The sequence below is a fragment of the Castor canadensis genome, chromosome 11 (assembly GCF_047511655.1).
Source record: "Castor canadensis chromosome 11, mCasCan1.hap1v2, whole genome shotgun sequence".
In the NCBI taxonomy this organism is placed as follows: Eukaryota; Metazoa; Chordata; class Mammalia; order Rodentia; family Castoridae; genus Castor; species Castor canadensis.
Genome location: NC_133396.1, coordinates 21,833,255 through 21,859,971, shown reverse-complemented (window position 1 = coordinate 21,859,971; position 26,717 = coordinate 21,833,255). Strand labels below are relative to the sequence as shown.

Genomic DNA, 26,717 nt, shown 5'->3' with positions numbered 1-26,717 from the left:
GCCCTGGAGGTGGGGCTGCCTGGACAGTGTCAGGCATGATCAGGACACTCACCAAGAAACTCACATATACTGTGACAAGTGTGGCCTTTCTACGATGATTTCATGATAAGGAAAGGAGGAGCAATCTGAACCCAAATGGAATAAGAAGAATTCTTATTCTGTTTTAGACCTATCACTCTACCTGTGGATCTGATTTTTTTTTTTAAAGCACATGATCATTAAAAATTGTGAGTGCTGGAAGTGTTGCAGGCCAGCATCACACAGAATGCTGTAACAGGCCTTAGATGCCTGTTTATTGCCTGGACCAAAATATTATCAAAAGATTCATGGGTTAGGAAAATCCATGCTGTAATATGGAAGGCAACTAGTTAAATTCAACATGCCCGGTGCAGAACATAGAGGCAAACACTGACTGAGTTCTTTGAAGGCAAAAATCAGTTCTCCTTGCCCTTAGCCATCTGTCAGCTTCCTTACCCTTGAAACACCTGTGTGACAAGTGCTTCACAAACTGTTGAATACAAAATGCTAAAAAGTACGTTGCATTCCATCTTAGTAAGTCTGATAATAAATTTATAACCTAAATCTTGATCATTAAAAACTATTTAAGTCGTGACCAGAAATTCCATTCCTAGGCACTTCCTTAAAAGAACTGTATTTGTATGTTCACCGAAATACAGGATTCAGAAAGTTCATAGCAGTTCCATTTGTAACAGCCTCAGGCCAAAGTAGAAAGAAATGGATGAATGGACTGCAGTATGCCCCCACTGTGAATACCACCCAAAGATATGAAAGAAGGAGCCACACCACACCTAGTAATGTGCTCTCATTACAACTGTAATGTTAGTGAAAAAAGTCAGGTCCACAGGCACATGGTGATTCCATCTGTGCAAAGTGCACAACGGGTAAGGCTAATCCATGTAGCTAGAAGTGGAGGTACTGATTATCTCAGTGGTGCAGTAGCAACTATAAAGTGAGATGGGAGGGGGTTTCTGCAGTTATGTTTCTTGACCAGGGAGCAATTTCATGGTGTATTTGTTTCGTGAAAATTCATTCATCTATACATTGATGGTTTGTGCCCATTTCTGAATGTATATCTCAAAAACAGAGAAATGAACAAAGAACTAGGTCATGCCAAGTGGGGTGACAGAGGAGAAGGAGCATATGTGATTACGTCTGGCGGCCCACCACAATTTCGTGAAATGGACTGGGAATGGAAGCATATTATGATGTGTCACAACTTGAGTCTATTCTCCAGCCTTCACCTGTCCCACTATGCCCTTCATGTCACCAAGCTCTAGCCCTCCATGACCAAAAGGCAGCAGCACGCATGTGTGGTATTTCTGCATCTCTCTTAGAACTGTGGAAAAGCCCGTAACCCCAGCACTTGGGAGGCTGAGGCAGAAAAAAAAACGCAAATTCAAGGCCAACCTGAGCTACAGAGTGAGATCCTGTCTTAAAAAGAAAAAGAAAAAAAAAAAAAAAAAAAAAAGGAATATCCCCCATCAGCCCTCTTGGTCCGTCCATGACTATAAAAGGAGTCCAATCTACTTACTCCTTTGCAGATGGACACGGCCTCCTTGGACAAGGATTTGGGATAGGAAACGTTGTGCTCCATTATAGACTGAAACAATTCGTCTTCATCTTCGCCATCAAATGGAGGCTATTCCAGATCAGAGAAAGACAGGAAACTATTTAGGAGAAATAATTTATTCACATGGCACCTGAATATCGGATTCAGCAAGGACAAAAGGACCAGGTTGCTTGGCACACTGCTGGTGGCAAGGTTAGCTAAGTTAACTTAGGGTTTATTTGATTATCTTTAATTAGGCAGGTGACTGTGTGTATTCATTTTTAACTCTGTCCCTTTAATTACTTTGCCCTGAGCAATCCAAAGCAATTTTTATGGAAAATGTTTTTGGGTAATGTTTTTAATGATTTGCAAATAAATTATAATTAATCCATTAATCTTATAATTATGTGCTAACAATCTAATTATGAACAAGTTAGGTCACAGATGGCTTTGTGTTCAGAGGTTGGGGTGAAGGTAGAGAATGCATAATGCCTTTATTTGGATGAAGGAAATCTCAGAACTCGGACAAAGAGGACATCTCCTGACCCAGGAGCTCACACCTGGCCTTCTGACCCAACAAGGAGCAAGCATCTACATGTGCAGTGATGAGGCATAGCTTCCACAGACATGTCCTTATCCCTTCTACTGAGTTCACAATCACCACACTGAGAAAAGGAGGTATTGTGGCACCATGGGACATCATGGCTTTGAAGTCAGGTGGCTATGGATCAGAATTCTAGTTCTATAATGTCTTAGCTGGAGGTCCACAGATAAGTGGCTTACCTGTTACCACACCATTTGCTACCATGGGGTTTCTGTGTGTCCTACCCAGTAAGAGCTGAAGGAAGGGCACTGGGCAGTTATTATTAAGGCAGAGGAGCCTCTTGGAGGACTGTGAGGAGTCCCAGGAGCCAAGGGTAAGCTCAAGGTGTGCTTCAAGGTTTTCTTCAAGCACACAGGAAGAAAATTCTTATGGGAAATTCTTTAATGTCTTTCTTTGGCACAGCTGACCTTAAGCTTAGTACAGAAAAGGCAAATCAAGGGGTAGCACTGACAGAGAGCCCTGACACACACAACAGGGGCTGGTGTAGGGTCAGGGAATAGGAGTCACACACCCCAAAAGAAAGATGGCAACTCTATAAAATCTCTGCCTGTGTACTAGGTATGGGAAAGTAGAGGGTTGGCTGACTAGTGCCACAATATTTTTTTTGTCTTGAAATATAAATAAGCGGACCTCTTTTCCAGTTGTAAGTGCCTGGTGTGAAGAATGTATAATTTGGCGATGGTGTGCAGGTGGGTGAGAACTAAAATTAGCCTGCTTGTGAACTAGTCAGAACAAGGCAGGGACAGCGGCCACTGCATGGTGCCACAGACAGAAGGAACATGGCCCCTAAGGGGCCACACAGCAGGTTAACTAGGGAGTGCCAGCAGCAGATGGCCACCTATGTCACCTTCATCTCAAGAGAGCAAAACAGGATAGGCCAGGGGTGGGAGTAGGGTGAGTCTGGCCAAGAGCTACAGTGGCAGCCAGGCCTCTTGTCCATCCCAATGTGTCTTCTTGGCCTGATATTATGCACTCTACTTCTTCTTGACACCTCTTATATGACACCCACACAACATCTCATTTTCCCTGACAAGTGATCCAGAAGTGTGGCCAAGCTTTTGCTGAGATTTCAGAACTAAAACAAACATGGTGTGGGTTCTGCTCCAGCTGTGACCTGTACCCCTCTATGAGCTAGGTGAGGCCAAAGCACTTTGAACCCTCAGAGGTCACATCCTCTATGGCATGCAGAAGCTCTGCTCCCAGATCACCAAGTGACACCTCATAATGTGATCTCCTAGGGTCTCTAGAATCAGCCACATACTTTGCAGGTCTTACACTCCTTATCAAACATATCAATTTCAACATTGTAGATTGGGGTGTGTGGCTCAAGTGGCCGATCACTTGCCTATCAAGAGGGCCTGAATTCAAACTCCAGAACTACTCCCTGCCCCCAAATTCAAGATAGTGGCAGCAGAGCATTAAATCACATTCATAGCTCTTCTGAGCTCTGGCTGGTGTGACTGTACAGGCCCATGAAGATGGTCATGAGTTCTAGAACAGGAATGAGCCATAGACAATTCCTGCCAAGTGCTAAGAGAAGCTCCAAAGTCACTCCGGTGAGTCTTCCCCAGGAATCCTTATCAGAGTATGAGTAGGTCAATGCAGGTGCAGCCTTTCCTCCCCTCCAAATAGCATGAAGACCATGCACTGCTGGGTGGACATTCTGGGCAGGACCCTGGCCTGTCACTGTGCCTGAATCTCTCAAGGCACAGAGCCAGCCTTACAGGTGAGCTGCCCCCCACGTGGCTAATTTCTGACATGGAAATTGTCGTATTAGGGATTAGGCTCTGTCTACATGGGTCCAAGGAGGACTTTTATCATCAACTCTTCTTGGTGCCCACAAGGGCAGGACTTCCACTCAGATCTTGGTCAGAGCCAGTCAGAAGCCCCCACCCATTGTGAGAGAACCAGGAAGTACAATCCTACCACGTGCCAGGAAGTATTTGGTGAATAGTAGCAATGATCATACATTCAGAAGAGCTCCCTAGAGTTCTGTTTTCAATTAAAATTTTGTAATATTTTTGGGGGAAGAATGAACCTCATGAAAATAGCATACATAACATTCCCTTCACCTACACAAAAAAATTGCTCTTATTTTTATGTGGATTCTTGGGCTTTCAAGAATCCACAGTGGAGTTCACTGTCTTCCACTGACTGTTGCAAACATATTTTTTCAGTAGCCACCAGTGTTCTCATTCAGAGCCAAGTGCCACTGAGGGGACCTCACCACAGGTGACGCACTTGTCCATGGGCACATTAGCAAATGCTCACCATGCTGCATTCTAATCGCCAATACACATAAACATCTCTATGCAAATAATTTTTTTCTAATATGAATTACTTCTTAAGAGTAATGTCTCATGTGTGGGATTATGTTCTTGTTAAGTCTCTCCAGCTCACCCCAGGAGCCTTCTTACAGGTAATTGCCTACTCTCAAGCCTTGGTGTGGAAGGCAGGTCAGTGATGACAGGTTATAATTATATTCATTTTCCTTTCTAGTAATGCCAACTACTTAGCCTGGGGACAACAGTGGGTAATGTGTTGCCCAGGTGCTTAGTACATGACCATTTTAGATTGTTTTTCCCCCATTCCCAAGGTTATTTTTTAATTTCTACAAATCTGAACATAATGTTCCAAGCCAAGCTACATATTCACAAGTCTCGCGTTTGCATAGAAAGGTTCTGAACGGATTGTACCCTCATCTCACTTTTGCAATATGTAATTTGTGGATTTGAAGCAGGCAAAGTAGGGTGACAGCCCATATTGTACACAGTGATTCCTAAATCACTTCCTAATAAGCAGTGGTTAGAACTCTGCCATATTTATTTGCAGGTCATTAAGACCCGGGATGGGAAAGGGAATGGGGCAGTTCACACAACAGGGACCATTCAGGTGAAGTTCAATTACTGAGATAAAGTACCCATTACTGATTCATCAGGAATGAAGACAATACGTAAATAACCCTGGCAGAAAAGGCCATAAAGAGGAGAGGGCTGATCCCTTTATGACGAGTACCATGAGAACTCAGAGCTGCAATATGCTCATCTGAGTGCTGGGTAAGTACTATTTATGTCTTCAAAGCAATTGTACTTGTCAAATAATCCAGGAAGACTCAGGCTCTTTATATGTTTATACTTAATGACCCCCTTGGCTGCTGACAATAAATAAACCAAATGAGAAGAAGATTGTAATAAACTATTTTTTCTGCTCAACTTCAGCCCTCTGTGGTTAAGGAGGAAAAATTTAGACCACAACCCCACCAACAACTTCATAATTAATCTTTCTATTCAATAACAGCACCTATTCTTTTCCCTGGATCCCTGAGGTCTCCTGAGGGGCTGTGGGCATTTGGGTTACATGGTGGAGCCTTCATTATCGTTTTTGGGCTGAGTTACAGATCTACTAGGAATTCATGTAAATTGGCATCGAGGAGGCAGCAAGGAAGAGGAAGGAGGGGTTATGAATGGTACCGTGCTATGTATGCAGGTGGCAAGGTGAAGACTTAGGGGATCAAAGGCTGTTACCTGTGCCCACCACTGCACCATCGTGCTGCACGCCTGTCAGCTTTGCTTCCTCAAGACTATCACCATTCTCAGTAGAGATTACGAAGACTTCTAGGGATACATACAAGGCAAGCTAACTGACTCTGAGAAGTGGGTGGAAAATCACGGAATCATTCCAAAATGTTTATGGGACCCTAGGTGTGTGGGGGAGCAGGGGCCTGGCTCTGCAGAGGACATGGGCAAGGTGAGGAGACTCTTCAGGAAAGCTTAGGCATGTCTCAGGGCCAGTGTGCAAATAAGGCCTGAGGCAGGTAGAAATTCAGAATAGAACCTCCTTCCTGCTTCCTGGAGTGGGCTTCCCTGAGCTACGTTTAGGGAATGCAGCCAGGAAGGCTAAAGGGGAAGGCTGCCAGGTGCCAGGGAGGGAGGAGGGAGAGGGAGGACTTTGCTGTAGACTGAGTTCTCAAACCTCAGTCTTCTACTGGCCAGTAAAGAGCGACAGGATACATGCTATCTCTTGTGAAGGGCAAGGTTTTGCCCAGCTGATTTCACTTGCTGGTGTATGCAAATAGGACTCTTAATGAAGGCAGAGTTTGTTTTCTGGGCTTAAGAGTTGAGCACTCAAGTAGGATCAAGGAGGGGAACCTGGCTCCTTGTTCCTTTATGAAGGGAGCTGGTAATTCACAGTAAATTTTATTGTCAAAGTTTTAAGGAGTGGGAAATGAACTTCAGGAGCAGGCAACCTGTGTTTGCCCAGTTGGGTCTCACTGACAGCAACTGCATATAACCTGCTTTTCCCAGTTTGTACACTGAGATAGTCAGCCTAAGAAGAATGCCTAGATTGAGGGGGAAACCTAAATAAATACACAAACAAACCATTCTTTTATGTTAATCAAGTCTTAACACCACTGAGAAATGATGGCCAAACATAGGCTAGGATCTTAAATCCTTGCACATCTAGTGACTGTTTTAGTACCTAAGGAATATGAGATATAATGACAGATACAGAGAAGAGGTCACCAATGACTTCCCATCCCAGAGTGAAAGCCAGTGGTCTTGCAATGACCCCTATGCTCACATGGCCACAGGATCTCTTCCTCTCTGACCTCAGGCCTCCTACTCCCACTAGCTCACTGTGCTCCAGCCACATGGGTGGAGTCCCCTTCATTTCTTAAACAAGGCCACACATTCTCACCTCAGGGCCTTTGCACTTGCTGTTCCTTCTGCCTGGAATGTTCTTCCTCCATACACACACACACACACACACACACACACACCACACACACTCCCTTTTGGATTTAACTTTATCCTCTATATGAGGCCCTTCTTGACCATCCTAGCTAAAATTTCAACCCTCCTCTAACACTTTTCTTTTTCCTGCTTAATTTTTTTCCTCTTAGCTTATCATTAACATGTCATATATTTCTTTATCTAACCAGTCTATTGTCGCTTTCCTTCTCTAAGCCATAAGCTTCATGACGACAAGGATTTTTGTCTGTTTTGTTCACTATTATTGCTTGGCACACAGTGATCATTCAATAAATAAATAAACAAATGAGTTGTTGGATGCAAGAAGTCAGAAATGAGACTCTGCTTCCAGGAACACAGATTTCTTTGGTGGTGTTTCTGTTCTTAGCATAGTGTTTCTATCCATTCTCTTTTACTAGGGTTTTGGCTATGGAGGTCAAAGTCCTCAGCACTAATACTTGTGTTCTGGGAACTATAAAAAGCTGCCTTTTTTAGGTTTAAAGGCAGACACCTGCTAGGTGCTTACCAAACCTGCTTCTCCTGGCCGAACTCTCAGAAAAGCTCTGCTGCCCACCCCTTAACTTTGCAGCTAAGTGGAATGATACATTCCACCTCCAGACCTGGTCCTAAAACCGTCTCTGTAACTGTCCTCTTGCTCTCTCTTCATTGCTGAAATGAGGAGGGTTCAGTGTAGGAACCCAAGATTGTCAAAGATGGTGCAGCCAATGAGTGGGAGGAAGCTGTCCTTGACTAACTGGGTGGACCGGTCTTGCCCCCAACCCCCACCATAGGATTGTCACATTAGGCAATAATTATCATTATCATAATAATGATTAGGCTCTCCGATATCATAAGCCAAACCTAATTTGTCTTTTCTTAACTGGCAGTTCAGCCTTGCTGGATTTTTGTGAAAATTACAGTGAATTGCAAAGAGTGAGACAGAAGGGGAGGAAGGGAGCCATTAAAACATTCCCAAGTCTAACAGTCTTCATTCTTAAATGATAATACCAGTACACACCAGGGCAGCGGCTGAAGCAATCTTTGTAGATGAACTTGCAGGAAACTGTAGCCTAAATCCACTTCTCAGATGCTGAAAAGCCATAGCAGCCATTGCGGTCACCAATATGCTTGGAGCATAAAGTGACAGCTACCGTCTAAACTCCAGGCTCCAGCTTTCCAGCTGGGAGTTGTTTATGACCAGAAGACAATTTCCATAAATATTGAATGTAACCACTCTCAAGGGGGATTTCTCCCTCTTTCCCTGGTCAGGGAGGTCAGACCAACATCAGCCACGTGACACTGTCAGGACCTGTTATCACTACCTGAGCAAGGGAGAAGTGGTCACATGAAACATGAAAATGTGATGACACGTTACCTGTCCGGCTAGCATTTCATACAACAGGACACCGTACGCCCACCAGTCCACAGATTTTCCGTACGGCTGGTAAGCAATTATCTGTGGGGAAATAAAAGCATCAATTATATTTAATGGTAAACAATTATATTTAATGGTAAATCAAATAGTCCCTGTTAGAGCAGGTAAATCAAGCAGGTGTTTGGGCAGATAAACACTCAGTGCATTCAAATGAGGTAGTGGTAAGATCAATCTCTGGTTTATAACACTTTTCTTTTTTTTTTTCAGTACTGGGGTTTGAACTCAGGGCTAAACACTTGCTAAGCATGTGCTCTACTACTTAAGCCATGTCTCCAGCCCCCCAAAATACTAAAGCTTGGAAATGACCACTGAGTTTCTCTAGTGTATTGGAGGGGTTTTGTATACTTTTTCCCCCTGATTTCTACAACTAGGGAAGAGGACCCTTCAAATTGGACACACTGTCCACATCTTGTTTCACAAATCCTTTTCTGGATCCACACGGAGATGCTTCAGCACTGCCTGAAGACAGATTTCATAATCTACATTGATAAAAAATACTTACTTAGATGCTGAGATGGATTTGACTTTTGGAAAACAACAGAGAGGTCACTTAGAGTTAAGGTCTGATACATAAAGGGACGAAACCATGTAACTGAGTTTTGCTAAAGGTCATAGGATGACAATGATGATGGATTGGTAATGAAGGATAGGAGGAAGAATGACTAAAGTAAAAATTCCAGTTTTTTATGTTGCCTACAGAGGTACAATGATATATACTCAGTCTTGAATAGCTGAAGTTTTAAGATGTTGTGAAAAAGGCATAAAATGCAATATTTGGATCTTGTTTGATTCAAACAATTGAGTTGTCTGGAGACAACTGGGAAAAAATAACATACAGTCTTCATAACAAGTGATATATTTTAAGGGATTGTTATTAATTTTGATAGGTGACACAATAGTATGGTGACTAGTTCAGGTGCTTTTCCAGTTAGGGATGAGTATATGTATGGATGACCTGTATAGGAGATGAGTATTTATGGGTGAAATGACATGATGTCTCTAAGTTTAAAAAAAAAAAGGCTTCTATAAAAGAGGTGGTGGAGAATAGAGGAAATGAGTTGGTAAAATGCTGCTGATGCTGGGTGACAGGTCCTCGGGGACCTCATTCTACTCTTCCTTCTACCTTTGTGGCTCTCAGAATCAGCAGAATAATTGTCTCACCTCCCCTTGCAAAAGAGAGTAGTACTGATTTCAATTTTTAAATTTGGCATGGCTTATTAAAACACTGGTTCCATTAACTCTCTGGAGGGCAGACTCATGCATCATACCCTGGGATTCCAGGCAAAGACATTCTGACAGGCGCTCAGCATAACCATTCTGCGGCTTATGTATGACTTTGACTTTGAAATAGTGTAGGATTTTTTTAATGACCCAGAATGTCTAATTAAATACCCTGGGACATAAGAAAGCTTTCTGCATGACTGCCCACCCCCATTTCTTTAATGTATTACGAATAGTGCACCAGAAAGAGTAAGAAATATGAGTCTTTATAGTTTACCTAGCTGTGGGTACCCACAAAGGGACACCTGTTTGGATTTGGCAGCTTGACCAGGAAATGATAATTATAGGAACCCAGAAGGAGGCCTGAATTTCTTTTTACTACATTTGTTCTTTTCTGCAAACTTAGAAAATAAATATACACTTATAGTCTCTAATCTATATTGAGAGATGACATATGTCATTCCACCTCCTAGACAGGAAATTATTAAATCAAAGGACTTGCATATTTTTATAAGCTTTGATACAATGGAAAATTCTCCTGTCAAACACATTGGGATGAATTTATAGCTCTATCTGATGCCAGTTTCATGTTTAGTACCCTAGGGAAAATCACTCTTTTAAAAGACAATCTTGTTTTATTTTTTAATTGCATAAGCCATGCATGTTCGTTAAAGAAAATTCAAAGGGAAAAAACCCTAAAGGAGTAAAATTGCTTATTACCTCCCTACCTGGCAATATTGATAATGTTATTGCCATATAAAAACTTTCCCATCTTCTTTCAGGTAGAATATGTAGGCATATACATACATACATACATATATATATATATACATACATACATATATATATATATATTTGGCTGCACTGGGGTTTGAAATCAGTGCCTCATACTTGAAAGGCAGGCACTCTACCACTTGAGCCACTTCACCAGCCCTTTTTTATGTTGGTTATTTTTGTGATAGGTCTCATGAACTATTTGCCCGGGTTGGCTTCAAACCACGATCCTCCTGATCTCTGCCTCCTGAATAGCTAGGATTACAGGTGTGAGCCACTGACACCTGGCCTTCCTTTCTTACCTGAAAAATCACTTTCATCCCATACTAAATGATTAGCCCTGGCCTCTTCCTTTTCCCAGGCAATTCTCCCATGGAGCCACCTCATACCACAAGACCGCCCCAGAACGGTAATGAAACAGGCAGTTACTTGTTGAAAGGCTCTACCCTGATAAATGATAAATTCTCTGGAGGTAGGATCTATATACATCTCAGCAATCTGGCATCCAGTAAATGCCTGAACATAAACAGGGTTCCAGAAGATAGCACAGTATTGACCAGATAAGGAGCCACACAGGGCACTTAACAGAAGCTGTATCCTTTGAGTCACCAATAATCCTATAGTGTGGATCCAGTCTCTCTGTTTACACATGAAAAAGCTGAGGCTAAGGAGGATTAAGCAAGCTGTTCCAGGTATGCTAAGTAGTTAAGTGGCAGAGCAAGAATTTGCCTTGAGGATAGCTTGCTTGGACTCTGTTGGCTATCGCTGCTGTACAGACTCAGCTGGGACTGACTGCCGAGGCCCTAATTAGAACTCACTCTCTGATGGGAGACACCCGGAGGCCCAGTTATGAAAGAAAAGTGGTGAGTCTGCATTCTAGCACTGGCATCTTCCTTGCACAAGTTTTTCCTAGAGTTAGAACATTTAAACACCATGTCTGATGACTTAATCAGAAAGAAGGCTAATCCGAGGATTACCCTTTGGTGTTTGTAGGAAACAGGTGGACAGCTGGAAGGCTTGGCTGATCCATGCCAGCACCAGCTGCAATCACTGTATTATTGTTTTTTTCACAGAACAGAAAATGAAGCATGACTAAACCATATAAACACAGAATGACTATATAATTTCCCAACTGCCTAGTTACAAAATTCTGGAAGTTAATAAGTGGCAAGACAAGTGTTTAAATGGAGGCTTTCCTAGTCTCATATGCTACTTTGAAACACTCTATCAGTTATATCATATCATCAGATGGGAGACATTAGCACAGCATATGTTTAATAACTCTTTAATGAATAGTGAGTAAATAGATGAGTGGATGGGTGAATGAATGGACAAATGAATTTACATAGATTTGGATCTGTTTATTCTCTTCCCGTCTGTTTCTGTAGTAATTCTCTGTCTCCTTCACCTGGATGACAAAAGCCTGTGCCCACTAGAAATGTGGACACCTAAGTGGAAATACGATGTGCTCCCAAGGATAGAAGCAATCTACCCATGGGAAACTTGCTCATCCAGAAAGATGGAGGTGAGAAGGGTAGGGAACGAATGAGTGAATGAAATGGACTTTGAAAACTGTAGAGTGCTATGCAAACATAAAGAACTATCATAGTTTTGACCAAATGACAAGTCCCTTCCCTTAATCTTAGTGGGAAATCTGTAATTAGTCAAAGTAGAAAATACCATTTTCAAAAAGTCTTAAATCAAAGGATGAATAAACCTATCTTTCTTCTTTGAAGTGTCACAGGACCCAATGTCTTGGTTTAGGATTATTCTCTAGAAAGATACCTTAAGGAAATGTGACAAGGTCCCACAAACACAGTTCTTATCTCACACACCTTGCCCCCATCAAGCAAGCATTTAACTTATAAAATCCAAGAAAGAGACATCTGTGATGCCAGGTGGGGAATATGGTTCCCTCTAAGCCCACACTTGGAGATGAGAAAAAGCTGTTCAACAAGCAACATTGTTTTCAAGATACTCCAGGGGTTGGGAGTTTGAGGGGTATGGAAGAATGCTAAAGAAGAAATCCATAGGAAAAAAATAAGTTTTTTTTTTTTTTTTACACAGGGTATTGCTATCTATTCCAGGCTGGCTTTGAACTCATGATCCTCCTGTATCAGCCTGTCAGTGCTGAGATTACAATGTACATCACCACACCCAGCTAAGAAACAACATTTTCACTTGGTGATGAGACACTAACATACTTCTATAACAAATCAATCCAAAGCAAAATATCAAATGCAGGAAAATTAAGACCTTAGTTGTACTGCCATTAGGAAAGGCCCATTTTAATTGAATTGTCTTGTCCTTTCTTCAGTCCCTCAATATAAAAAACCAAAAAACAAGACCTGATTCATACAATGGATTCCCAATAGAAACCAACACAGATAAGGCCATTACTTTGAGAACAGTGTTGGTACAAACTTTGCTTATCCATTCCCTACTTAGTACATGATTAGCACATTTAATCTGTACCCTTCAGCAAAGAATCCATGAACACTGATTGACTAAATCCTCAAAGTCATTGCTCGCCTCTCTCCCAATGGGGTGAATAATTTCACTTCTGTTTCAGTGATGTAAAGCCTAGGTTAGGTTAGGGTAGGCCTAGAGGCTAAACTTACCAAACAGCCCATGTGTTTTCCTGCATTTCCCAGCCTCCTTTGCTTTTGGGCCATGTGACTACTTGGGGCCAATGGGCGGTGAAACGAAGTGATGTTTCACTTCCAGGTCAAGGCAGTTAAAAGCCCACTTGCCTCCTCCCACTGTGATTCTGGACACTGTGTGCTCCAGATGACTTAGTTGCAAGATGGAGGAAGGCTGCCTGATCTGTATGAGCAAATATTCATGGTGGAAAGCCACTGAGACTTCAGAGATTGCTGTGGCAGCTGGAGTTCTTCATTCTACTAATAACTCCTTCCTCCATGAGAGCAAACCACAATTCTTAATCAAGTAGCTGAACAACAGAAATTTTCTTTGGGAGAGTAAGAGTTTACTTGCTGAGCACTTAACTATCTGTGAGATGCTCTATACGCATTCTCTCGTGCCATCTGATGGGGCAGAAATTATTACTGTCATTTTATAGGTGAGAAAACAGATTCAGGAAGTCAAGGGACTTGCCCAAAGCCAATCTGTAAGTGATCTTTGCAACTAGCATATTTGTTTGAAAGATGCAATTGTATTGCTTTCAAATACATCCATATTAATGAAAGGATGCTTAAGATTAGAATAAATTGGTGATTTGAAATCATCATTTCAAATTGCCAACAAATATCTGAGCAGTCTTATTCACCAGACCTCTCTGCTTTGGTGGTGTGAAATTACACTTGACTTTGGAAACTGTCAGAGGTGCAGAAGCCCTATTTCTGGTCAGAATGAGTCACAAATCCTAACAGCTAGAGCCACGTGAAGAGGTTTCCCCTCCTCAACCCCTCCAGTTCTACAAATTGCTCTTCATTTTTTATTTCTACAACATTAAGCTCCTATGACCCTGCTGATAACACCCTCTCCTTTCTCCAAGACTTATAAAAACAGAACACCAAGTGCCAAGGGCTCTTTTTCCCCAGTGACTGCATTGTCAGCTCACTGAGCTGCCTGCTCAGCCACTGGATAGAGATTACAAAGTCACTCTGAACACAGCAGTGGCTTCAACTGTAATAATAGGATGGCATTTAAAATGTAGCTGGACCATTTCTTCTCAGAGTTTATGATCGTCACCTTTGGCTTACAATGGGGTGAAATGGGAGGTTCTAAAGATCGCAGTTACAGGGTGTAGGGTGCAACCTCCCCACTGCAAATTCCTTTTTAACAATAAAGCCTATTTTCCCCCAGTGATCAGATAGTATTAATAAGTATCTCTAGCTAACCCAAACCCCAGGGTACTAGGAATCAGTGTGAGAGAGCCCTACCAGAAGATGAATGTTCAGATACACTGGAGGTGGGGTATTGGTTATGCTGTTCCTTTTGAGCTGCCTAAGTCACACTGCCCAATGTGGCGAGTGCTATTAGCCACATGTAGTTACTAAGAATTGAGTGTAAAATACCTATCAGAGTTTGAAGACTTGATATGAAAAATGCTAAATAGCTCATTAATAATTTTTTATTTTGGATCTATTGAGTTGAATAAAATATACTATTAAAATTAATTTCATTTGTTTCTTTTGCAATTTTTAAAAAACATGGCTGCCAAGTGTGGTTTTGGCTTACATTTACCTTTACTGGGTAGGGTTGGTCTAGACCTTCCAAGTTCTATCAATTCCTACAACACACTTTGGTTCTCTGGCTCTCATCAGGGAGCCAGCTTGGGTTGAGGACAAGTTTTACAGAGCACAGAATGGAGTGATGAGAGTCTCTTGAGTCTGTCTCCACTGCGGGACAACCCCAGTTGACTCTAGCACCTGTGGGCCCAATGGGGGCTTCCTGCCAAGTCTGGGATGCCTGATATCCTGAAGCCCCAGGCAAGGGGCTGCCCTGGCAATATGGCTTACCATAGTGGAACAACTCACAAAAGGAGAGGCAGACTTGGCAAGAAGGGCTAGAAGTGGCAGATTTTCCTCCAGCACATGGGAGGCTGAACTTTGGCTTTGACGACTGACCCCGACAGGGCTACTGTCATTCAGTTCCCCAACTATTTGTCAATATAATCACTATGACTATATTTACATGAGTCAATTGCTTGGGGGGATGTCAGGATGTTACAAATGGCTGCCATCTGGTCAAAGTGAAATATGAGTGAGCTTTCTTCCAGCCTGGGCACAAGACCACGGCATGAAAGGGACCAGGGGCCAGTTTCTCATTTCTTATTAGGCCAGGGACTATAGCCGCTGGAAGGCCATTGCTCCAGGGCCACCCAGCCTTTTCCCCTCTGTTAGGGTAACATGCTCAAAGGTCTCCCAGAGAGGAGGGAGATTCAGATACCTTCTGACTTCTGACAACTCAGGCCTGGGAGAGCTTGGGGTCAGCATGAAAGCATTTTAGATGCTCCTAGCAATAACAATGGCTGTAACCAACATCAACCATCCTTGACATTTGCCATGTGCTGGGCTCTTCACCTCTCTTAATTCACTTAGCCCTTGTAAGGCCCATTTCAAAGATGAGGAAATGAGGAAGAGTAAGGTTAAGTAGCTTGCTTAAGATTACATAGTTAGTAAGTGGTAAGACTAGGATTCATCTATGGTTGTCCAGATGGCTTTGGTGTCAACACTTTTAATCATTTTTTCCACTTTAAAGGTCTTAACCCTGTGTGGTTTCCTAGATAGCTTGGGTGACAGCTGACCCAGTGAAGGTGACTCTTGCAGAAAAGAGACCCAAATGTTTAACAGGAGCCAAACAGCCAGGATGCCCACCTCTCTTAGAACTGTGGCTTTGAAGGCTTTGTCTGGAAGGACCCAGTGACATGATAGGGTGTGAATGACAGTGGCCTTGTTGGTCTTTCTTCATGAACTTGAACCAGGCTCCATTCTTCACTTTCAAGTTATATGTACTCATCAAACCTTCAGCCCACTCTTAAATAAATCACCTGACCACAAAAGAGGGTGTTTCTCAAGTCATCACTACAAAATACATAAAATACGTTCAAGTCCTTTTATTCTCAGAGAAACAAAAAATATTTCCTTCTTTTTTCAAAAATAAAGCCATTTTATTTTGATGGAAAATTTATGGTTGTTATAAAAAAAAAACCACTGTAAATTCTAGAGGATAAAACACAGGACCCAGAGACCTTCTTTGTGCATATGATTAAAAAAAAAACAACTGTCTGACATCTCCAAATAGTCCCATTGGGAAGCAAGAAGATGGCCCTGTCTAACTGTTTTCTAGATTGTTCTGTTTGGACAGCTGTGACCTTTCCTTGGCCTCTGGGGCACATAACTATAGGGCTATGCAGCATATGGAGCCCCTGTCTTGTTATATTAAAACTGCTTATCTATCTCACTCAACCCCAGATTCATCCCTGCAGAGGCTGGGCCGCCTACCTCTGCACACGGCAGGGTAGACACCTCAGAAGGTTGTGTTGGAGGAATGAGTGGATCGAATCCACCCAAACTCCTTAGATGCCAACCTGCTTCTTAGATGCAAAATTTAGGGGCCCTTTATATTGCTTGAGTTGCTAAGACCAGAGAGGTGTCTTTAGATTCTGAAAAGGACCCTAAGGATCAGAGTGGTACAATGGTTTGCTTGCTGGGTTCATGAGTGGCAAGTTCAGAAGGCAGAAGCCTCAGGTCTCCTGGGGGTGTTCCCTTCTGCAGCATAAGACTAATTCTCAGTCAACTACAACTACCTACTACAATAGGTAAGGCTGAGGTTCCCCAACCCCTAATCAAGGTGCTTACCAACCAAACTCCATCCAGATGGCATAGCCAAGCCTAGAGCATCCAATGGGAAGCACACTGTGCTAAGAGAGCTCCAAGAACAACTGCAGGAGACCAGCTGTGCCACTCAGGAGCTGTACACCCTTGGGCATGTTGCTTAGTCTCTCTGAGCTTCCATTTCCTCAGCTTTAACAGGGATACATACAACTCATACTGCCTAACATCAGAAATAAGAACCAGCCTTAAGTCAGGGCAGATAGATGGAAGTTATTCAAAGTAATAAACTAAACCTAACTCACAGGAGGACAGAGGAAACATTCTGTGTGAGAGGTAGTACTAAAAAGATATATTAGAATTCCAAGATGGCGGCTAGAGGGAGGAAGCAGAAAGCGACCCTCCTATAGTGAAATCTTAGAGAGACGCTGGAGACACACTTTGCAGGCAAAAACACTGAGAAGAGGCAAAACTTTGACCCCTCCACACCTCCAGCCGGCGCAGAGAATCTCCACTTCACATTAAACGGAGAAACCAGGAGGGCCCCCGGGCCGCCAGTCACCCGCGCCCAGATGGCTTGGGAAGAAGCGGACAAGTTTTGTTCTACTTTATGCGTCCCCTTTGATGAGACAACTACAGAACAACATCTGAGGCACCATCTCCAGGATTGGAGGCTGAGACGGACACCAAAATGATTAAGACTATAACTTCATTGCATTTGAACTTGGAGGGTTTTTCTTTTTATTTTCTATTTTTCATTTTGTTTTATTTTATTTTATTTATATATATATATATTTTTTTCTTTCATTTACTTATTTTTTATTTTTATTCTTATCTTTATTCTTTTTATTTTTTATTTTCAATCCTCTCTCTGCCGAGATCTCTAAAGCCTGTTCAACTTACTGTCAATTAGTACACTAACGCTCCCTGTTTATATCTTTGAAACTGTTTGTTTGATTCTTTGTTTTGATTTTTCCTACTTGTTTGTTTATTTGTTTTTCCCTTTTTAACTTCTTTGCTTTCCATCTCCTCTCACCCTTCCATTCTAAATATCACCATTGTTATTATTACAAGCTAGAAAATACTTAATTGCACATAGTAAAGGGACAGTAACAATACCAAGGGCAATGACAGGAAGACAGAAAAAACAGGGAAACCAGTTTCTCCACAGCAAAAAATTAGTACAGGAACCAGAGGGAAATGAAGAAAACAGATACTCAGATCCAGACTCCAACAAAATGAAGATAAACTATGCCAAAGGACCCAATGAAGCCCACAAGAATAATTTAAAAGAAGACATACTACAGGTACTCAAAGAGATGATACTGGATATGGTCAACCAAAATGTACAGGAGACACTCAAGAAATTCTAAGACAACAAAAATAGAGAATTTGAAAAAGCACAAGAAGAAATAAAAGAAACCATAGAAGCACTGTATAAACACCAAAGTGAAACAGAGAACATGATTAATAAAGAGATAAATGAACTCAGGACAAAAATAACAACATTAAAGAGGAAACCACCCAGGATATGGAAAACCTCAGAAAAAAGAACAAAACAGAACTGCAAAACAAAACGGAAGGCCAATCCAGCAGAATAGAACAAACAGAAGACAGAATTGCAGAACTTGAAGATGAAATGGTAATTAAAGGAAAAACCGAAGAACTATTAATTAAACAATTCAAGACCTGTGAAAAGAAAATGCAAAAACTCACTGGCTCCATCAAAAGACCAAACTTGAGAATCATGGGCATCGAAGAAGGAGAAGAGGTGCAAGCAAAGGGAATGCGTAATATATTCAACAAAGTAATAACAGAAAATTTCCCAAATCTAGAGAAATCTATTCCCATACAGATGCAAGAGGCCTCCAAGGACACCAAACAGACCAGATCAAAATAGAACTACTCCATGGCATATCATCATTAAAACCACAAGTTCAGAAAGTAGGGAAAGAATATTGAAGGCTGTAAGAGAGAAAAAACAAATAACATACAAAGGTAAACCCATCAAAATCACAGCAGACTTCTCAACAGAAACATTAAAAGCAAGAAGAGCCTGGGGTGAGATCTTCTGGGCACTGAATGAAAATAACGTCAACCCCAGGATACTCTACCCAGCAAAACTATCATTCAAAATAGATGGAGCAATAAAAGTCTTCCATGATAAGCAGAAACTAAAACAATATGTGACCACAAAGCCACCACTACAAAAGATTCTTCAAGGGATTTTGCACACAGAAAGTGAAACCCAACATAACCATGAAAAGACAGGCAGCACCAAACCACAGGAAAAGAAAAAGCAAGAAAGTAGAGAGTAACCTCAACTTAGGTACACACAATCAAACCTTCAAACAACTAAGACAACTAAATGACAGGAATCACCACATACCTATCAGTACTAACACTTAATGTTAACGGACTTAATTCACCCATCAAAAGGCACCGCTTGACGAAATGGATTAAAAGGGAAGATCCAACAATTTGTTGCTTACAGGAGACCCATCTCACTGACAGAAATAAGCATAGGCTTAGGATGAAGGGCTGGAAGATTTACCAAGCCAATGGCCCCCGAAAACAGGCAGGAGTAGCAATACTTATCTCTGACAAAGTAGACTTCAAACCTACATTGATCAAATGACATAAAGAAGGACATTCCATACTAATAAAGGGGAAATAGACCAAAAGGAAATAATAATTATCAACCTGTATGCACCCAATGTCAATGCACCCAATTTCATCAAACATACCCTGAAAGACCTAAAAGCATATATTAACTCCAACACGGTGGTTGTGGGAGACTTTAACACCCGATTATCATTAATAGATAGGTCATCCAAACAAAAAAATCAATAAAGAAATCCAAGATCTAAAATATACAATAGATCAAATGGACCTAGTTGATGTTTACAGAACATTTCATCCAACTTCTACACAATATACATTCTTCTCAGCAGCCCACGGAACCTTCTCCAAAACAGATCATATCCTAGGGCACAAAGCAAGCCTCAGCAAATATAAGAAAATAGAAATTATACCATGCATACTATCTGATCACAATGCAGTAAAACTAGAACTCAACAACAAAAGTAAACACAAAAAACATGCAAACAGTTGGAAACTAAATAACTCATTACTTAATGAACAATGGGTCATTGATGAAATAAAAGAGGAAATTAAAAAGTTCCTGGGAGTCAATGAAAATGAAAACACAACCTACCGGAACCTATGGGACATAGAAAAGGCAGTCCTGAGAGGAAAGTTTATAGCCATGAGTGCATATATTAAAAAGATTGAAAGATCCCAAATCAATGACCTAATGATACATCTCAAACTCCTAGAAAAGCAAGACCAAGCAAATCCCAAAACAAATAGGAGAGAAATAATAAAAATAAGAGCTGAAATCAATGAACTAGAAACCAAAACAACCATACAAAGAATTAATAAAACAAAAAGTTGGTTCTTTGAAAAAATAAACAAGATTGACAGACCCCTGGCAAACCTGACTAAAATGAGGAGAGAAAAAACCCAAATGAGTAGAATCAGGAATGCAAAAGGGGAGATAACAAAAAACACCATGGAAGTCCAGGAAATCATTTGAACCTATATTCAAATAAATTTGAAAATCTTAAAGAAATGGACAGATTTCTAGATACATATGATCATCCAAAACTGAACCAAGAAGAAATTAATCACCTGAATAGATCTATAACACAAAATGAAATTGAAGTAGCAATCAAGAGTCTCCCCAAAAAGAAAAGTTCAGGACCTGATGGATTCTCTGCTGAATTCTATCAGACCTTTAAAGAAGAACTGATACCAACCCTCCTTAAACTGTTCCACGAAATAGAAAGGGAAGGAAAACTGCCTAACACATTTTATGAAGCCAGTATTACACTTATCCCAAAACCAGGCAAAGACACCTCCAAAAAGGAGAACTATAGGCCAATCTCCTTAATGAACATTGATGCAAAAATCCTCAATAAAATAATGGCAAACCGAATTCAACAACACATCAAAAAGATTATTCACCACGACCAAGTAGGCTTCATCCCAGGAATGCAGGGGTGGTTCAACATACAAAAATCAATAAATGTAATAAACCACATTAACAGAAGCAAAGACAAAAACCACCTGATCATCTCAATAGATGCAGAAAAAGCCTTTGATAAGATCCAACACCATTTCATGATAAAAGCTCCAAGAAAACTAGGAATAGAAGGAAAATACCTCAACATTATAAAAGCTATGTATGACAAACCTATAGCCAGCATTATACTTAATGGAGAAAAATGAAACCATTCCCTCTAAAATCAGGAACTAGACAAGGACGCCCACTATCTCCACTCCTATTCAACATAGTACTGGAATTCCTAGCCAGAGCAATTAGGCAAGAAGAAGGAATAAAAGGAATACAAATAGGTAAAGAAACTGTCAAAATATCCCTATTTGCAGATGACATGATCCTATACCTTAAAGACCCAAAAAACTCTACTCAGAAGCTTCTAGACATCATCAATAGCTACAGCAAGGTAGCAGGATATAAAATCAACATAGAAAAATCATTAGCATTTCTATACATTAATAATGAGCAAACTGAAAAAGAATGTATGAAAACAATTCCATTTACAATAGCCTCAAAAAAATCAAATACTTAGGCGTAAACCTAACAAAAGATGTGAATGACCTCTACAAGGAAAACTATACACTTCTGAAGAAAGAGATTGAGGAAGACTATAGAAAGTGGAGAGATCTCCCATGCTCATGGATTGGTAGAATCAACATAGTAAAAATGTCGATCCTCCCCAAAATAATCTACATGTTTAATGCAATTCCCATCAAAATTCCAATGACATTCATTAAAGAGATTGAAAAATCTACTGTTAAATTTATATGGAAACACAAGAGGCCACAAATAGCCAAGGCAATACTCAGTCAAAAGAACAATGCAGGAGGTATCACGATACCTGACTTCAAACTATATTACAAAGCAATAACGATAAAAACAGCATGGTACTGGCATAAAAACAGACATGAAGACCAGTGGAACAGAATAGAAGACCCAGATATGAAGCCACACAACTATAACCAACTTGTCTTTGACAAAGGTTCTAAAAATATAGGATGGAGAAATAACAGCCTCTTCAACAAAAACTGCTGGGAAAACTGGTTAGCAGTCTGCAAAAAACTGAAACTAGATCCACGTATATCACCCTATACCAAGATTAACTCAAAATGGATCAAGGATCTTAATATCAGACCCCAAACTCTAAAGTTGATACGGGAAAGAGTAGGAACTACTCTGGAGTTAGTAGGTATAGGTAAGAACTTTCTCAATGAAACTCCAAACAGCACAGCAACTAGAGATAGCATAGATAAATGGGACCTCATAAAACTAAAAAGCTTCTGTTCATCAAAAGAAATGGTCTCTAAAATGAAGAGAACACCCACAGAGTGGGAGAAAATATTTGCCAGCTACACATCAGACAAAGGACTGATAACCAGAATATACAGGGAACTTAAAAAACTAAATTCTCCCAAAACTAATGAACCAATAAAGAAATGGGCAGGTGAACTAAACAGAACTTTCTCAAAAGAAGAAATTCAAATGGCCAAAACACATGAAAAAATGCTCACCATCTCTAGCAATAAAGGAAATGCAAATTAAAACCACACTAAGATTCCACCTCACCCCTGTTAGAATAGCCATCATTAACAACACCACGAACAACAGGTGTTGGCGAGGATTCGGGGGAAAAAGGAACCCTCTTACACTGTTGGTGGGAATGTAAACTAGTACAACCACTCTGGAAAAAAATTTGGAGGCTACTTAAAAAGCTAAACATTGATCTACCATTTGATCCAGCAATACCACTCTTGGGGATATACCCAAAAGACTGTGACACAGGTTACTCCAGAGGCACCTGCACACCCATGTTTATTGCAGCACTATTCACAATAGCCAAGTATGGAAACAGCCAAGATGCCCCACCACTGACGAATGGATCAAGAAAATGTGGTATCTCTACACAATGGAATTTTATGCAGCCAGGAAGAAGAACAAAATCTTATCATTTGCTGGTAAATGGATGGAATTGGAGAACATCATTCTGAGCGAGGTTAGCCTGGCCCAAAAGATCAAAAATCGTATGTTCTCCCTCATATGCAGACATTAGATCAAGGGCAAACACAACAAGGGGATTGGACTTTGAGCACATGATAAAAGTGAGAGCACACAAGGAAGGGGTGAGGATAGGTAAAGACACCTAAAAAATTAGCTAGTATTTGTTGCCCTTAATGTAGAGAAACTAAAGCAGATACCTTAAAAGCAACTGAGGCCAATAGGAAAAGGGGACCAGGAACTAGAGAAAAGGTTAGATAAAAAAGAATTAACCTAGAAGGTAACACCCACGCACAGGAAATCAATGTGAGTCAACTCCCTGTATAGCTATCCTTATCTCAACTAGCAAAAACCCTTGTTCCTTCCTATTATTGCTTATACTCTCTCTTGAACAAAATTAGAGATAAGGGCAAAATAGTTTCTGCCGGGTATTGAGGCGGGGGAGAGGGAGGGGGCGGAGTGGGTGGTAAGGGAGGGGGTAGGGGCAGAGGGGAGAAATGACCCAAGCGTTGTATGCACATATGAATAATAAAACAATAAAAAAAAGAAGATATATTAAACACTCTGAAGTGACTACTGACACTTAGAAATTCTCAGTCAACACTGACCCTTCCATTCATTCCTTCAGCAAGTATTAGTTGTATGTGTCAGACATGGTTCTCAGAACAGGGTACAGACTGAATAAAACAGACACAAAATCTTCCTCTTGCAATTACATTTTTACCACAGCAGCAAAATCACAGGCTTCTCTTTTTTCTCATGGTGTCAGAATACACTCCCAACTCCTTCGTTCTCTAGCACTCACCATTTGGTTCATGTGTATGGGGTGGACACTCTGCTAGACATCAGGGATTATGAATCTGATTGTGGAGACAGGCATGGAATGGATAAATACATGAAAATGTGATATCTAAGATCAAGAATAATGGTATGTCACATAAGAAATATCTGCAATATTTGAAATCTTTGGAAGAGACATATTACATAAGGATAAAGAGTATTATCCAAGATGAAACCTTGGAAAGTTCAGAGTCCAAACTAGTTATTTCTATTTAGACAAGAATCATGGTTCTATCTAGGATTGGAGAGGTTAGAAATGACTTCTCTAATGGCAAAAATAAAAATGCTTCAAGATCTATTCCCAGAAGGCACTCTTCTTCCCTGGTTAATCACTTTGCACCATAGAAATGGAAAGCAATCAGCAAGACAACCCAAGACTGCCTCCCCTCAAAGGGTCAGAAGATGATTAAACAGTACAAGAAGCGCCCTGGAATTACTAACACTGGCTTCAAATAGCAATTAATTCTTTTTACACATTGTTTGGTTCAATTTGCTAATATTCTGTTGAGAGTTTTTGTGTCTATATTCATAAGCGATACTGGTCTGTGATTTTCTTTTCTTCTCGTTGCAATTTTAACAGTTTCTGCCTGTATAGATGAGCACTCTGTTGTTAGGTTCATACACGTTATGTCTTCTTAGAGAACTGATCCTTTCTTCATCATGTAATGCTCCTCTTTGTCCCCAATAACTCCTTTCTCTGGGGTCTGCTTTGTCTGAAATTAATATAGCTATTCCTGCTTTCTTTTGATTGGTGTTAGTATGTCTTCGTCCATCCATTTACTTTTATTCTATGTGTCACTATAGTCAAAATGGTTTCCATACAGACAACATACAGTTAGGTTTTGGTTTTTGATCCACTTTGACAATCACTGTGTTTTACTTGTTGCATTTAGATCACTGATCTTCAAGGTGATTGCTGATAGAATTTGATTAACAGCTATCAGGTTTCTTACTACTTTCTATTTCTTTTGTCTTTTTTGGTGGTAGTGGGGTTTGAACTCAGGGTCTCACATTTGCTAGGCAGGTGCTCTACCACTTGAGCCACTCTGCCTCCTGTTTTCTACTTCTTGGCCTGGTTCTTTGTTCCTGTTTTGGTCTTCTGCTCTTTTTCTGCTTCTTGTGGTTTTACTGAGCATTTTATATGATTCCACCTTCTTTCCTCTCTTAGCATATCTGTTACACTTCTTTTATGTTTTTATTTTTTAGTGGTTGTCCTAGATTTTTTAATATATACTTAAAACTAATTCAAGTTCATTTAAAAGATAACATTATACCACTGTGTGTGTGTGTGTGTGTGTGTGTGTGTGTGTGTGTATAAAGAATCCATTGAAACTATCACTTTGAATAAACTGTTTTGTGAGATTAAGAATAAGAGGTAGGTCAAGTTAATTACATGCAAAACTCAGTGCTGAAAATTATACTTTGAGGAAGAAATGATGATTATTCCCACTTTTCAAATGCTGTTTCACATTCTTAAAAGAGCAAAGCTATAGTCAGAGTTACTATGGCGTGATAAGGATAAAGCCTAAAGTCACACAGCAGTCTTCTCTTCAGGAGTGATTATTAAGACATGAGTTGGTCTGGAATCAAATGCGTTGCCATGTATCCTCTGACCTCTCTCCAAGGGGTTTCCAAATTCAAACTTAGCGCCCTGGTCACTGGTCTCTCTGAGGATGGCCAATGCCAGGCACCCATCTGTGGGAACTGCCCCAGGCCTTCCTGTTGAACCCAGGTTGCTGTTCACAGTGTTTCTTGTACATCAGGACAAAGTAACTATTTGTGCAGCAAAGGAATGAACTGACAGTTAGCAATACATTTTGTGCCTATAAGACCATTCTTAGCTGGAATAAAAGATTTTCCAGAGCCCTGAGGTCTCACAGTTTAGTGGGTCTTTATGCATGTGTTTGGTTACAGAGCAATAAGAAACACACCCAGGTGACAATCAGCCATCCATAGTGTTAGGGCAATAGGTCTGCACTTGGAGGCTGGTGGGGAGGGTCCTGGCTCTGCTACTTGTCATCTCTGAGCCTTGGGCAGGTTAGGTCTCCTCTCCAAATTTCCTTTTCCCAGAATGTAAAACAGGGATAATACAACATGTCTCAGAGGACTATTGTAAGAATTCAACAAGACAACAGGCGTAAGTGCAGGGTCCACACCAGGAAATGAATACATGTCAGTAATATCTCTCAAAATATCTACCTTCTCTTTGCATAGCTCAGGCAAATTTTACAGAGAAAGAAAAGCTCAAAAATCCCTGGCCCGTTTTTATGGGATTCAAACAATTCTCTAAGTGAAGAGCCAATTAATACAGGCCTCAGAATACTGGGGGGATAAATTTATTAGAACATTATCAGGGCTCTGAAAACAAGCTGTGGCCCATGAGAGCAGCTGGTAGGGTAGTGTGGGGTGATGAGTTCTCTGGGCAGCATCTGAGCCGGAAGTTGCAGTTTGTTTCTCCCAGGGCAACAGCCACTGCAGGGAGAAAATGCTCGGCCCTGTGTTCAAAGCCCAGATCTCCCTTGCATTGGGGCCTTGGGAAAAATAAAATATCTCTGTGCCTGAGTTTCATCATCTGGAAAGCTGAATTGACCTAAGGATTAAATAAAGCAAACGAGATGCTCAGCTTAGCCCAGGATGCAGTAGGTATTCACAGAGGGGCAGTTATCCACCAGGACCTGGTTCTTTCTGGAGGCAACTGGAAGGAGGTGCTGAGGAGAGAGGAAGGGGGTGCAGCTGGACAACAGCTCAGAAAGTGCCAAGGGTTGCAGAGAACAGGGCTGAGTCGATTGGGCTCTGAGGCTAGGGGAATTACGAGACCATTTAGAGCCACAGGCAGGCAATAAAAAAATATGAGATCATATAACCTACACAATTCCAAGAAAAGATCGGAGGAGAATTATACAATTTAAGGAAGACCCCAAGGAAAACCTAGCTTTAGCTCTTTAAATATTTCTCCGAGGGAAACTGCGGCTTCATTTTCTTTTCAGTGCTGGAGCCATTGGACCGTGACCCTTCAGAGAAGGAAATTGGCCTTTGATAGCAAAGAGGGCCAAGCTGGGTTTATCATTCTCTTTCTTTAATCAAGTGCTTTTCTTGGCTCCAGCC

The 26,717-nt window shown here is 41.0% G+C and overlaps 1 protein-coding gene across 3 annotated transcripts in view; it reads right to left on the bottom strand.

Annotated features, from left to right (window-relative positions):
* The window catches only part of Prkca (protein kinase C alpha), a 405,865-nt gene that overhangs the window by 18,368 nt on the left and 360,780 nt on the right, over nt 1-26,717 (bottom strand). For all 3 annotated transcript variants that reach the window (XM_020165212.2, XM_074045803.1, XM_074045802.1), the window contains 2 exons: nt 8,301-8,381; nt 1,553-1,660 (listed from right to left, as the gene is read on the bottom strand). In XM_020165212.2, the coding sequence (XP_020020801.1) occupies nt 1,553-1,660; nt 8,301-8,381 (189 nt within the window). The remainder of the gene's footprint in view (nt 1-1,552; nt 1,661-8,300; nt 8,382-26,717) is intronic.